At 40.3% G+C, this 14730-nt stretch overlaps 1 protein-coding gene across 1 annotated transcript in view; it reads left to right on the top strand.

The window, feature by feature from the left end:
• The window catches only part of TMEM26 (transmembrane protein 26), a 57961-nt gene extending 43773 nt beyond the window's left edge, over positions 1-14188 (top strand). The window contains exons 5-6 of the mRNA XM_036737033.1: positions 602-678; positions 13785-14188. Of these exons, the coding sequence (XP_036592928.1) occupies positions 602-678; positions 13785-14188 (481 nt within the window). The remainder of the gene's footprint in view (positions 1-601; positions 679-13784) is intronic.
• Positions 14189-14730: the final 542 nt, after the last annotated feature.

Below are 14730 nucleotides of genomic sequence, written 5' to 3'. Positions count from 1 at the left end.
TTGATATCATTGGTATAAGGAGTTCCTGGTGAAGATCTCTCTGCCAAGGCAGGATTGCATCTCCTCTGCAAATTCTCATCTTAGAGACTTTCCTGGAAGTTCTTAGAGATGGAGTGACTTATCCAGGGTCACACAGCCAGGATGTGGCAAAGCCATGGTTTAAACCTGAGTCTTTCTGATCTCCAAGCCAACCCTCTAATCCATTGTGCCATGCATATACAATATACTTAGCAGGTGCTTTATTACACACATTAGAAGATTTACAGTTGTAAGAGGCATCCACTCTCATCTAGTCCTGCTCCCTCATTTTATAGGGGAGGGGACAGAAGTCAAGAGAGAGGAAATCCCTTGGTCAAACTCTATCACTTGCAATGAATTGCATCGTTGAAGCAAGGAGGCAGAAGGTCATCGTTTCATCTTGTTCATGCATACCTTCAGCATTCTGTACATGTGTCTTGTGCCTCCAAATGTGTAGATCCGTACCCCTGCCTCAGCCCCCAAGAAAACCCATGAAGCCAAGTCTGGGTGGGGAAGGTTGTGTGTTTCTGCAGGTGTTCTGTGACGTTTTTATGAACGTTATTGAATGTTGTGTTTCTCCCAGAAATAATCCTGCACTTGTTTATGCAATTCTTGCCGTTTGGACCTGGAGCATGCTACAGTTTCCACTTGACCTTGCAGGTTAGTGTTTGTTTTGCCTTGTAAATGACATTCTATCTCTTGCCTCCATGCCTTTGACAGAATATACTGCATGTCTGGCATGCTGTTCTTCTCTTCTGCCTTATAGATTCCTGAGCTTTGTTCAAAGCCCAGATCAGTTACCACCACCTTCTGAAGGCCTTTCCTGAAACCCCATGATGAATACCCCCACACTTTGATGTCGTTTTCTTTACTTTGTATAGTTTGCATTTACTTAATTGTATACATGTTCTCCCTCTCCCTTTCTCTCATCTTCCCCTCTCCCTCCCTTCCTCCCTCCCCCTCTCTCCCCTCCTCTCCCTACCTCTCTCTCTCTCTCTCTCTCTCTCTCTCTCTCTCTCTCTCTCTCTCCCCCCCCCCTTCTCTCTGTGTAAAGTCCCAGGACAAGGACTATTTTTTTTGCCTTTGTATCTCCAGTTACTTGCATAATGTCTTGCACTTAGTAGGCATTTAATATGTCTTTAATTGAATTGGCCAGGAGCTCAAAGAAATAAAAGTTTACCTCAACCCTGAGTATAGCATGCAGCCTTTACTCACTCTTTACTGTTACTGACATCCTGGTAAGCTTACCAGAGCTGGCAAGACAGCCATTATCAAAGCCCAAGCACCAAATCTTTAGAAATGGTCAGTAACAAATTTTCATGTATATATGTTGATTTTGAGTGATTTCTTTTCTTTTTTTGATAAATGAACTGTATTTTTTAATTTAAGTTGAATATTTTTAATGCTTTATAAAGATGTAAGCCAGACCATTTACGAAAAACATAATTTCAAGATCTTGTTTCTATAAAAATAATGCCATGAGTACCAAAACTAGATAATGTCAAAGAATACTGAGGATAACGCAAAGTTTCTTTTAGTCATGATAAGCAGAAAATTAGGGAAGGAATAGTATTCTTTCTTTTTTTTTAGATTCTTTTTTTATTTAATTTACTTAATATATTTAGTTTTCAGCATTGATTTTCAACAGAGTTTGAATTACAAATTTTCTCCCCATTTCTACCCTCCTGCCCACTCCAAGATGGCGTATATTCTGGTTGCCCTGTTCCCTAGTCAGCTCTCCCATCTGTCACCCCACTCCCCTCCCATCCCCTTTTCCCTTCTTCTCTTGTAGGGCAAGATAAATTTCTACACCCCATTGCCTGTGTATCTTATTTCCTAGTTGCATGCAAAAACTTTTTTTTTGTTGCTTTTGAACATCTGTTTTTAAAACTTTAAGTTCCAAATTCTCTCCCCTCTTCCCTCCCTGCCAACCCTCCCTAAGAAGGCAAGCAATTCAACATAGGCCATATGCATTATGATTATGTAAAACCCTTCCACAGTACTCATGTTGTGAAAAATTAACTATGTTTTGCTCGCTCCTTCCTAACCTATCCCCCTTTATTGAATTTTTTCCCTTGACCCTGTCCCTTTTCAAAAGTGTTTGTTTTTGATTACCTCCTCCCCGTCTGCCCTCCCTTCTGTCGTCCCCCCTTTTTTATCTTCTTCCTCCTTCTTTCCTGTGGGGTAAGATATCCAATTGAGTGTGTGTGGTATTCCCTCCTCAGGTCAAATCCGATGAGAGCAAGATTTACTCATTCCTCCTTACCTGTCCCCTCTTCCCTTCCTACAGAACTGCTTTTTCTTGCCACTTTTATGTGAGATAATTTACCCCATTCTATCTCTCCCTTTCTCCCTCTCTCAATATATTCCTCTCTTGTCCCTTAATTTGATTTTATTTTTTAGATATCATTCCTTCGTATTCATTTCTCTTCAAGTCACTAGCTTCTACTTGCTCCAATCTAATTTTTAAAGTAGTATTTTCTTCAGTGGTCTTTTGGACCTCCTTTTCCATTTGGCTAATTCTGCCTTTCAGGGCATTCTTCTCCTCATTGGCTTTTTGGAGCTCTTTTGCCATTTGAGTTAGTCTATTTTTAAAGTATTGTTTTCTTCAATATTTTTTCAGTATTTTTTTGGGTCTCCTTTAGCAAGTCATTGACTTGTTTCTCATGGTTTTCTTGCATCATTCTCATTTCTCGTCCCAGTTTTTCCTCTACTTCTCTAACTTGCTTTTCCAACTCCTTTTTGAGCTCTTCCATGGCCTGAGACCAGTTCATGTTTTTCTTGGAGGCTTTTGGTGTAGGCTCTTTGACTTTGTTGACTTCTTTAGACTGTATGTTTTGGTCTTCTTTGTCACCAAAGAAAGATTCTAAAGTCTGAGACTGAATCTGAGTGTGTTTTCGATGCCTGGCCATGTTCCCAGCCAACTTACTTGACCCTTGAGTTTTTCGTTGGGGTATGATTGCTTATAGAGCAAAGAGTACTTTGTTCCAAGCTTCAGGGGATGTGCCGTTTATTTCAGATCTATTTCTATACAGCCTGCTCTGCCACACCAGCATTCCTCCTTCCTCAAGAACCACCAGCCTGGACCTGATGAAAATCTTAAGCAGGCTCTGCACTCCTGTTCTGATCTGCCACTTAATTCCTCCCACCAGGTGGGCCTGGGGCCAGAAGTAACTGCAGCTGTAGTTCTGTAGCTGCACCTCCCCTGCTGCCCCTGGGGTGGTGGCTGAACGTCGAACTCTGTCCCCAGAAGCCTTTCCCACTAACCTTCTCTGTCGTCTTTGGTGTTTGTGGGTTGTGAAGTCCGGTAACTGCCACAGCTCCTCACTGATTCAGGTCCTGCTGCTGCCCAGGCTGAGCTCCACTCCTCTCTGCTCCTGAGCGATAGACTATCCAGGCTGTCCTGGGCTGGATCCCTGCTTCCCTCTGCTGTTTTGTGGGTTATGCAGTTCTAGAATTTGTTCAGAGTCATTTTTAATAGGTTTTTGGAGGGACCTGGTGGGGAGCTCACGCAAGTCTTTGCTTTCCAGCCGCCATCTTGGCTCCGCCCCAATTTTGAGTGATTTCAAGAGGGAAAGTGGGTAAGAATTTAGTGTGGGCAGGAACAACTCTGGATAAGTCCACAGTCTAGGAATACATGGAAAGTTAAAGCCATTTTTGAATTGTAGAGAGATGAAGATAATACCAAATCCATACTAAGAATTTTAGTATTTCTTTTGTAATGAACCTCAGAACCCAAGTGGATCCATTTTAGAATGGATCCAGACTGCTAATCCTGAGCCTAAGATGACCTAAGTTTCCCCACAGATAATAAGCCATGGAAAACCTGATTGATTATCTAGTTCTACTGCCACACTTTGCAGATGAGGATACTGAAAGGGAATGCTGCAGAGGGCATAGAGCCAGGATTCGAACCTTGGTTCCTCTGAGCCCAAAGCCATTTCCACTCTTCCATGTTGATGACCCAGGGCTGGCCCAAAATGTTCCAGTCCCCTCTACCCCCACTAGCCATCTCCCAGGGGCTGCCTGAGTCTTCGCTTCACTGATATCTGCCCAGCCTCTGTTTGACTCATTCTACTTCATTTACTCAATTTTCTCCATCACTAAAATTCCCCTTTCAGTATAGCCTGGAGGCAACAGATCTTTTGTCTTTAAGACAAACCACACACACACACACACACACACACACACACACACACACGCACGCACACACACGCATGCACACACACACACACACAGAACAGCCATTGAAGATTTTCAGTCAGAGTTTATATGCCAATCTATATTCAGATATACAGTGGGGTTTCTTTTTGCATATAGACTGGACTAGATACCCTCCGAGGTCCCTTCCAATCCTTCAAAAAAAATCTTGTGATTCCATCCTTGAATGAAGAGCTCAGAGTAATTCCCAAAGTTCCCACAGACTGCATCTCATACTAACTCCCACTTGCTAAAAATCAGTCCATCAAGAAGCATTTATTATTGGCTACTGTGTTCCAGAAACTGTTCAAGTTTCCAGAGACAGAAAGAAAAAAACAAGAACAATCCCTTCCCTCAAAGAGTTTCCGTTCTAATGGGGGTGACAACATAAAAAATCAGAACATACGAGTTATATACAGAGTACATGGAAGCTAGCTTTAGAGGATGTGGCACTAGCAACTTGAGGTTCCAAGAAGGGTCTCTTGGAAAAGGAAAAAAAAAATACTTAGAAGTAATTATACGCATACACGCACTTGCCAGAATTAATGAGAAGATGGTACTACTTTTGTCAAAACATCGATAAAAGATACTTTGATACTTGGATGAATTTGTCATCTCATAAATGAGCCTTCTCTCTCTAAGACTGCAGCTCACAATGCATTTTAGGACTTTGGCTCAAGTCTTGCCTCTGATTGCTTACTCCCTATGAGACTGGGCACGTTAACCTCCCTGGACATAGCATCTTAGATTTAAAGCTGGAAGTGACCTTAGAGATCATCTCCAACTCCCCTCATTTTATATTTGAGGAACCTGAAGCACAAAGAGGGCAGGGCATTTGCCCAAAGTCCCATGAATATTAAGAATTGTATCTGGGATTAGAGCTCGGGTCTTCTCATTTTTAATCTATACACATTCCAGCATCCTAAACGGTACACCCCACCCTGCCCAGTTTCCTCATCTCTAAAATAAGGGGATTGCACCAGATGACCTCTGAGGTTTACTCTAGCTTTGGAGCCAGGAGTGGTTGTTTCTTCTGTGCCCTCTTATCCTGTGTCACTCTTGTCCACCTGCTCCAACGACATGAGGGCCTTCCTCAAGTTCTCTTGGCATTGCCAAGTCTCATCATTTCTGCCTTCACATCTCTCTTCTATGTCACCCTCCCTCCAGTCACACAACTCTCATCATGAAGCAGGCCCCTGTTACTCCATGCCTAGAGTACTGCAGTAGCCTGCTGCTTGGCATTCCTGACTCAAGCCTCTTCCCATCCTCCACTATTACCCATCCTCCATTCAGCTGCCAAAATGACCTTCCTGAAGCTTAGGTCTAACCTTGTCACCATTTCCTTTCCTTTTGCTCCAGGATCAAATATAAAATTCTTCATTTGGCTTTTAAATCCCTTCACAACCTGGACCCTCCCAAGCTTTCAAATCTTTTTATACATTAGTTCCCCTTCTGCCTCCTTGGGTCTTCACACACAACCCCATATCTCCCTAATACCTGCCATTGGTCCGCTTCAGAAAACAAAGGAACACCACCACCAAACAAACAAACAGCAACAATAGCTTTTTCACTGGCTGTCCTCTTGGCTGTAATTCTCTTGCTCAGCTCTGCCTCCTGGCTTCCCTGAATTCTCTCAAGCTTGAGTTCGAATCAAACCTTCTGCAGGAAACCTTTTGTGCCCTTCTCCATTTACATGTATAGATCTTGCATGTACATGGTTATTTACATGTATTTACATGAGAATGGGAGCTTTCTTTGTATCACTAGCACTTAATACAGTATTTGGCACATAGTAGGTGCTTAATGAATGCTGTGGGTTGTGATGAAGAGTGCATGGATACCAGTGAATCTTGTGGGCTGTCCATCAGTTATCCCTTATGCTTGCTATTTTGACAGACCCATCATTTCTTTCAAGTCATCATTCCCTTTGATGATACCCTTCATGCCTTAAGTTAATGGCAAGTTCATGCCAGGAACAAGAAAAACAAAGCAATAACCTCATATCCCAAACATGTCTACTGTTAGAGAACCAAGGCATGGGCCACTGGATGTGTTCCCACCCAATAGGAGGCTCTCCTGCTTTAAAAGTCAGGCCCCATCATCCCCAGATGTCTCTCAAATGACCATTGTCCAACTAGTTCTGAGGAAGGAACAATGCCAAGCCCCAGCTGGGCTGCCCACAGGCATGTTCCCACTGCTTGCCACATCTTGTGGTTTGAAGGCTCACTGAGAAAATCTTATATTTTGGAAGGAGATTCTATAAACTATCAGGGACTATTATGTCGTGCAGTTGTGGGAGGCATGGAGAGCAATGGGGCTTTTATTTATTAATTTTTTGTTGTTAAAAATATGAACCTTTAAATATAGGGGAAGTCTGAGGTCATTAAAAGTGCTTTACAATTTCTTTAAGGCATTTGAGCATACTTTAACAATAGCAAAAAATGCTACATTTCCTTTATTTAAATTTTTAAACATTTTTATTCAAAGTTCTGAGTTCCAAGTTCTATCCTTCCCTGCCCTCCTTCCCTCCCCCCTCCCTGAGATGGTAAGCAATCAAATATAGGTTATACATGTTCGATTATACAAAACATTATGAAAGATGGTAAAAATGGCATGCTTCAGTCTATATTCAATCATTCTGAAGGCAGATAGCATGCTTCATCATGTGTCCTTTGGGATTTTCTTGGATCATTGTATTCCTGAGAATAGAGAATCCATTCACAATTCTTCATCAAGCAATATTGCCCTTGCTCTGTACAACGTTCTTCTGGTTCTATTGACTTCCCTTTGCACCAGTTCATGTAAGTCCAGGTTTTTTGAAGTCATCCCACTTGTCAATTCTTACAGCACAATTATATTCCATTACAACCATATACCACAGCATGTTTAGCAATTCCTCAATTGATGGGAATCCCTCTGATTTCTAGTTCTTAGCCACCACAAAAAGTACTGCTATTAATAATTTTGTACAAATAGGTCCTTTTAGATTATTTTGGATGTCTTTGGTATATAGACCTAGCAGTAGTATTACTGGATCAAAGGGTGTTCATAGTTTTATAACCCTTTGATAATAGTTCCAAATTGCTCTCCAAAATGATTGGCTCAGGTCATAAATCCACCAACAATGCATTAGTGTCCCAGTTTTCCCACATCTCCTCCAATATCAATATTTTCCTTTTTTGTCATATTAGTCACCCTGATAGGCATGAAGTAATACCTCAGAGTTGTTTTAATTTGTATTCCTCTGATCAATAGTGATTTAGAGCACTTTTTTTCAAATGACTATAGATAGCTTTGATTTCTTTGTCTGAAAACTGCCTGTTCATAGTCTTTGACCAATTCTCAATTGGAATGGTTTGTATTTTTACAAATTAAACTCAGTTCTCTATATATTTGAGAAATGAGGCCTTTGTCAGAGATATTGGTTGCAAAATCCCCACCCCCCCAGTTTTCTGTTTACGATTTTGATTTCATTGGTTTTGTTTGTGCAAAAATTGTTACATAATCAAATTTATATAAAATCAAAATAATTTTATATAATCAAAATCATCTATTTTACATTTTGTATTGCTCTCTATATCTTCTTTGGTCCTAGATTCTTCCCTTACCCATGAATCTGACAGATAAACTATTCCATGCTTTCTTAATTTGCTTATGGTATCACCCTTTATGTGTAAATCATGTACCCATTTTGACCTTATCTTGGTATATGGTATGACATGTTGGTCTATACCTAGTTTCTGCCATCCTGTTTTCCAGTTTCCCCAGCAGTTTTGGTCAAATAATGAGTTTTTGTTCCAAAAGCTTGGATCTTTGGGTTTATCATATACTAGATTACTATGGTCATTTACTAGAATGTAATTTGTACCTAATCTATTCCACCAATCTACCACACTATTTCTTAGCCAGCACCAGACTATCTTGATAATTACTGCTTTATAATACCGTTAGAGATTTGGTACAGCTAGATCTCCTTCCTTCACATTTTTTTTCATTGATTCCCTTGATATTCTTGACCTTTTGTTCTTCCAGATGAATTTTATTGCTATTTTTCTAGCTCTATACAATGATTTTTGATAGTTTGGTATGGCACTAAAGAAATAGATTAATTTAGGTAGAATTGTCATTTTTATTATATTGGCTCAGCCTACCTGTGAGCAATTAATATTTGTCCAGTTTTTTTGAGATCTGACTCTATTTCTGTGAAAGGTGTTTTGTAGCTGTGTTCATATAGTTCCTGTTTGTCTTGGCAGGAAGACTCCCAAGTATAATGTGTATTTGTATAATTTTGATATCACTTCATTATCTATAGTACCTTTTAGTAAGATATAGTTTCCTTCTTTATCTCTTGTAATTAGATTGATTTTTGCTTTTGCTTTGCCTGAGATCGTGATTGCTACCCCTGCTTTCTTTGCTTTGACCGAAGTTTTCCCCTGTGTGTATCTCTCTGCTTCAAATATGTTTCTCGGAATCACCATATTGTAGGATTCTGATTTTTAATCCATTCTGTTATGTGTTTCCAATTTATGAGTGAGGTCGTTCTATTCATTTTATAGTTATGATGCCTAACTATGTATTTCCTTCCATGCTATTTTTTGCTTGATCATCACCCCCTCTCTCTTACACCCCAAGTTTTCCCTCCTCACAAGTGTTTTACTTCTGATCACCACCTTTCCCAATATATTGTCCTTTTTATCAGTTCTCCTGCCCCGCTTCTCTTATCTCTCTCCCTTTTTACTTCCTTATGGGGTAAGATTGATTTCTATATCTGAGTATGTATGTTATTCTTTTTTTACCTAATTTTGATGAGAGTAAGGTTTAAACTTTGCCTACCCCCACCTCCACACCCTTCCTCTCCATTATAATAGCTTTTTCATGCCTCTTTCACATAGTATAATTTACTCCATTCAATCTCCCCCCCTCCTTTTTCTTCCAGTGCAATTTCCTTTCTTACCTCTTTATATTTTGGGGGGGAATCACCTCACCAAAGTCATCTTATATCCATACCCTCTGTCTACATATGCTCCTTCTAACTTCTTTTATAGTAATGAAGTTGTTAAGAGTTACAGATATTATCTTGCCATATAGAAATAAAAATAGTTTAAGCTTATTGAATTTATGTTTTCTCTTTCTTGTTTTTCTTTTACCTTTTTATGTTTCCCTTGAGTCTTATATTTGGAGGTCATTTTTTATTCAGCTCTGGTCTTTTAATTAGAAATGCTTGAAATTCCTCTATTTCATTAAATATCCATTCCCTCCCCCTATTATATTTAGGTCTGCTGGGTAAGTGATTCTTGGTTGTAATCCTAACTCCTTTGCCTTCCAGCATATCATATTCCAAGCTCTCTGGTTCTTGAATGTGGAAGCTGCCAAAATCTGTGTAATCCTGACTGTAGCCCCATGATATTTGAATTGTTTCTTTTTGTCTTCTTGCAATGCTTTCTCCTTGATTTGTGAGCTCTGAAATTTGGCTATAATGTTTCTGGGAGTTTTCATTTGAGGATCTTTTTCAAGCAGTGATTGGTAGATTCTTTAAATTTCCATTTTTTACTCTGGTTCAAATGTATCAGGGCAGTTTTCCGTGATAATTTCCTGAAAGATGTCCAGGATTTTTTGTTTATCATGACTTTCAGGTAGTCCAATAATTCTTATATTTTCTCTCATGGATCTATTTTCTGGTTTACTTGTTTTTCCAATGAGAATTTCACATTTTTCTTCTTTTCCCCTTTTTTAATTTTGTTTTTATCATATCTTGATGTCTCATAGAGTCATTCGTTTCCACTTGTTGAATTCTAATTTTTAAGGAATTATTTTCTTCAGTAAGCTTTTGTACGTCCATTTCCTTTTGGCTAATTCCATTTTTTAGGGAGTTATTTTCCTCAGTAAATTTTTGTATATCTTTCCCCATGCTATTGACTCTTTTTTCCTGATTCTCTTGCATTACTCTCATTTTCCCCCAATTTTCTTCTACTTCTCTAATTTGCTTTTTAAAATCCTTTTTAAGCTCTTCTAGGAATTTTTCTGGAGGCCTGAGACCACATTACATTTTTCTCTGAAGCTTCACATGTAGACATTTTGACTCTTTTGTCCTTTTCTAAGTTTATATGTCGATCCTCCTAATCACTACAGTAGCTTCTATAGTCAAGCTCTTTTTAAATTTTGTTTTGTTTTCTTTTGCTCATTTTTTCTGCCCTTTTTTCGACTTGGTATTTTTATGTGAGACTTGGGCTCCAGTCTTGCACTGTCCCAAGGTTTTTGTGCTGGCGCTTTTGGTCTTACTGCTGGTTTTCACTGGTTTTCAGGGCTTAGCTGCTTGCTTTCTCTGGAGGGTTGGCTTCCCTTCTGGCTTGTACTGGGGCGAGGGGGTTCCCTGTTGGCCTCCCCAGGCATGGGATTTAGCTCCTGGCCTGTCCCAGGGATGGGGCCTTTTGACTAGGTCACTACAATAACAGAGTATGTCTGGTGGCTGGCCCTGGAGGAGATATCTTGTGGCTGGTCTGGCCCAGGGGTGGGGCCATGATGCTGACTTGCTACAGAAACAGGGTCTCACTGCTGGTAGGTTCTGGGGGCATACTGTTGGCCAGTTCTGGGGAGGGGCTTCACTACTAGTCAGCCATGGGGTCAAGGCCTCGATGGTTGCTTGTGTTGCAGTGACCTTGCTGAGCTACATTGACTGCCCACTTGCCTGGGGGGGGGGTGCTGCTGGTTTGCAGGGGCCTCACTTGCTCACTTGTGGAATGCCCCAGGCTTGGAACATTGCTGGCCCCCCTGCTGTGAGGCTGGCTGCTGCTGCTGCTCTTGACCTCACTCCTCTCCCACCCCAGTGAGACAGACCTTTCCTGCTGGGCTGGTTAGCTGCTTCCCTGCTCCTAGACAATTGGGGAGGGCATCATTGGGTTCCCTCCTCACTCCCCCATCTTGGCACCAGAAGTAGCAATGGGACTTCTGAGTCAGCTACTATCGTCCTTCTGACAAAGGGCACATTCTTTTGGCACTCCTTGAAGCCACTAGAGAATCTTTGCAGACTTCATTAGGAGTTACTCACTTTGTTCAGGAGATCCAAATGGGAGCCACAATTCTTATAAAAGGGATTATTTTCTACCCTTGACCCCAAATTCAATTTAAATTAGAGAAATTAAAACAAAAAGTTTCAGCTGTTGATTAAATTTCCTTTTGTGTGGTAATTATATCCAGCCTTTCCTTTAAACTGTGAAACACAGCAAGAAATGAAGACAAAACGATAAAACAACCATTGTGCTCACCATGAAAAAGTTTGCTTTTTTTTCTGGTTTACATTAGAAAAACATGTTTACCATGAGCGGTTTGCTTTTAAGAATATCTCATCTTTTAGGCTATTGTTGGAGCGTAGACCTTTTTAGAAAATACAGAACTTTGAAATAACAACACATCAAGAGCTTTATCTCACTTCCCCTTTGTAGTTACCTCCCATCCCCCAGAAGGTAGGCACTGTAGCTATTACCTACCCCTATTTTACAGACAGGCAAAACTGAGTCCCAAGAAGATGAAAGAACTAGATTCTGGTCAAATGGCTAGTATGTGTCAGAGGCAGAATTCCAACTAAGTCTCCCCAGAATCCAGTGTCCCTGTTCTTTCCCCTCTACCATAGCCCCTCTCCAGTGAAGCCTGAAAAGGTTTCTCTTCTTCTTTGTCCTACTGTATTTTAACTGAATGATGCTGAGTACCCTCCATGGTTCAGGTAGAGTATGATGAAAGTAGTGTCCTGGACCTGGCCAAGGGTTTTGAACCTAATTTCTTCCCTTTACAAACTGTTTTAACCTTAGGGCCATCTCAGAATCTCTTGACTTAACATTCTGTAATTAGCTATGGCTGCTAATTCCTTCTCTCTCCATGTGCCCTTTATGCTTACACTAGGTTACTGGCATCATGTTAATTAGCATTTGCTGATTTCTTCCTTTCTAAGCACTTTTGGGGATGGTAGTAAAAATGGCTGATTCATTGAATTGGTGCAAAGTTATTACGTATCACCATACTCCGCTAACTAGATTTCTTGAATGAATATGAAGTTGTGGCCTAGCAAAATCCTAGTCTCAGAGTCGGAAGGGACATGGTCCAGTAGAAAGAGGCCCAAATTCAAAATCAAATCACATTTTGTCACATGCTATGTAGGGGATGATAGATAAATTGTGTAACCTCTTTGGACCTTAATCCTGATATCTGTCAAATGAGGGGCTTGGAATAGATGGTCCCTGAGGTCCTTTTCAGTTCTAGAACAATGATCCTATGAGGTGAGATGATCTCAGAGGCCATTTAGGCCTAATCTGGAAAATATTCCCTTCTAGAGCACATGCGAGGAGCTATCACTCCATCTCTGTTTAGAAATCTCCAGTGAGAAGCCTGGAATTCCCATCCATAATGTCTATTGCTTTTCCACTTATTCTGTGACTCTTTGAAATATAACTGTTATCTTCACTCCTACACTAAAACTGTTCCCTAGATACAAGTAGATAAAGTTTTGTAGTGACCTTTGGGGGAAGGAGGGGTGTCTATGAAGCTTTCTCCTGCATCAAACCCCTTCACCTTCTCTATTGTGACACATTCTCTCCAGCTTCCTTGCCACTGATCACTTGGTCCTCCTCTTTTGTCTCCAGTAACCCATTTTGTCGTTGACTGACTTCTCATTTCTAGTATTGATGAACTATGGGTTATGTGTAAGTTTTCATCAGAGGTTCCCTATACATGCTCCCTAAGATCATTTCCTATAGATCGTAGGCTTTTTGGGCAGAGGAGGTTTAATTTTTTCTTTGTATATCTATATTTGTCACGTGCAGAGTTATACTGAAAAATCCTTGGGAGTAGGGTCAGAATGGTGTCTTCCCATTCTTTTGTACTTTCCAAGGTGTTCTACGGGAAATAAGCACTCAGGTATTAATACCTGGCTAACTCTTATAATGCTGTGAAGTAGCCACACACTAGAAAAATATTTTTATGTATTTTACTAGTTTGGGATTTGGATTAGAGGTTAATGTGAGTACCATTTTTGAGGGTGAATTATCTAGTTGTGTTGAATTCTCGGTCTTAATAATTAATAATATCCTCCTATATGCTAGATCAAGGGTTAAATCACAGGCATCCCAACTGCCAAAAATATAAAGGACTCATCGTTAACATTATTTCTCAGAGTTAGACTCACATGTTTAGAATAGACATAATGTGCAGAACACCTTACAAGATACCAATCCATTCAACATTTTATATCTCTTTGTTCACCTTCTGTCTTTTCCACAGATTTCTAATAGTTCCTCAAACATCATAGTTGTACCTGCCTCCATAGACAAAAATACCTCATAGTAAGACAGTCAAAAGTTAGCCCAAATCCCTGGACCAAAATGCCCTTTTTGCAAAATTCCATTTGTCTTTAAAGATACAGTAACAGTATCAGGAGCAAGAGAGGCCAATGAAACATCTGACTATCTTCAAAGATAGAAAGGCAAATCTGACATCATCTTTGTCTAACAGCAGCTTATATTCTTTCATCGTCTGTAACCCTTAGAAGGTATACTAATGGACCTGTCTTGCGTTTACAGTTCAACATTTTGTCTGCCCGTCATCCGTGATATCTAAGGGATTCACCAGTTTGTTCTTCTGCCAGTATAGTGCTGACTTGTGGAACATTGGAATCAGCCTCTTCATCCAGGATGGGCCTTTCCTGGTTGTTCGTCTCATCCTGATGACCTATTTTGGAGTGATCAACCAGATGCTGGTGTTCTTTGCTGCGAAGAACTTCCTTGTTGTGATGTTGCAGCTTTACCGCTTAATTGTGCTGGTGCTGGATGTGAAGGCCTCCTTGAGGAAGCAGCCTCAAAGCCTGAGAAGAGAGGAGAGCTTTCCAAGTCAGCCTAGGGAAAGTAGGCTTTCATCCAGAGCCAGAGATAGTGAGACCACAGAAGAAGCTCCTATTCCTTTAGAAGACTTCCCAGGGATAGCTTAGTGTTGTTAAATTCAGATTTTGTCTTCTCAACATCAAGTTATTTCAGCAATCTACCAAGCATTTATTAAGTGCTTACAGTGTGCTGGGGAAACAGACTGAAACAAAAGAATCCCTGACCACAGGGAGTTTATATTCTACCTTAAAGGAAACTTCTTCAAAGTTACATCTTTTAATTTCTGAGTCTTTTTATAGCATCTGAATATAAGTCATTTTGACTTGATCTTTTCTTCCCCATCTTAGCACAGAACTTTGTTTAAAGACTATAAGAAGAAGAAGAAAAGGTTTTGAAGAATCACCGAAAGATTTTTTAAAATAACTGTGCTGAATGAAGGCTCTCTGGCTGATTGCTATCATTTGAACTTTCATCTGATGTTATCAGGAAGCACCAATTCAGAGATGCAAAGACTTGGATGCACGTGAACAATATGTAGAGATGTGGTCAGGTTGTTGGGTTACATGTCCTTGGAAAATACTGCATAGAAAGATGAAATATCAAAGAGGCCACCTGAAAATACAGAGCCTTGGACTTTGTTTCCATCGAC

The sequence above is a fragment of the Trichosurus vulpecula genome, chromosome 8 (genome assembly GCF_011100635.1).
Source record: "Trichosurus vulpecula isolate mTriVul1 chromosome 8, mTriVul1.pri, whole genome shotgun sequence".
NCBI lineage: Eukaryota > Metazoa > Chordata > Mammalia > Diprotodontia > Phalangeridae > Trichosurus > Trichosurus vulpecula.
The sequence above is the reverse complement of the archived record's forward strand: the minus strand, read 5'-3'. Positions and strand labels throughout refer to the sequence as shown.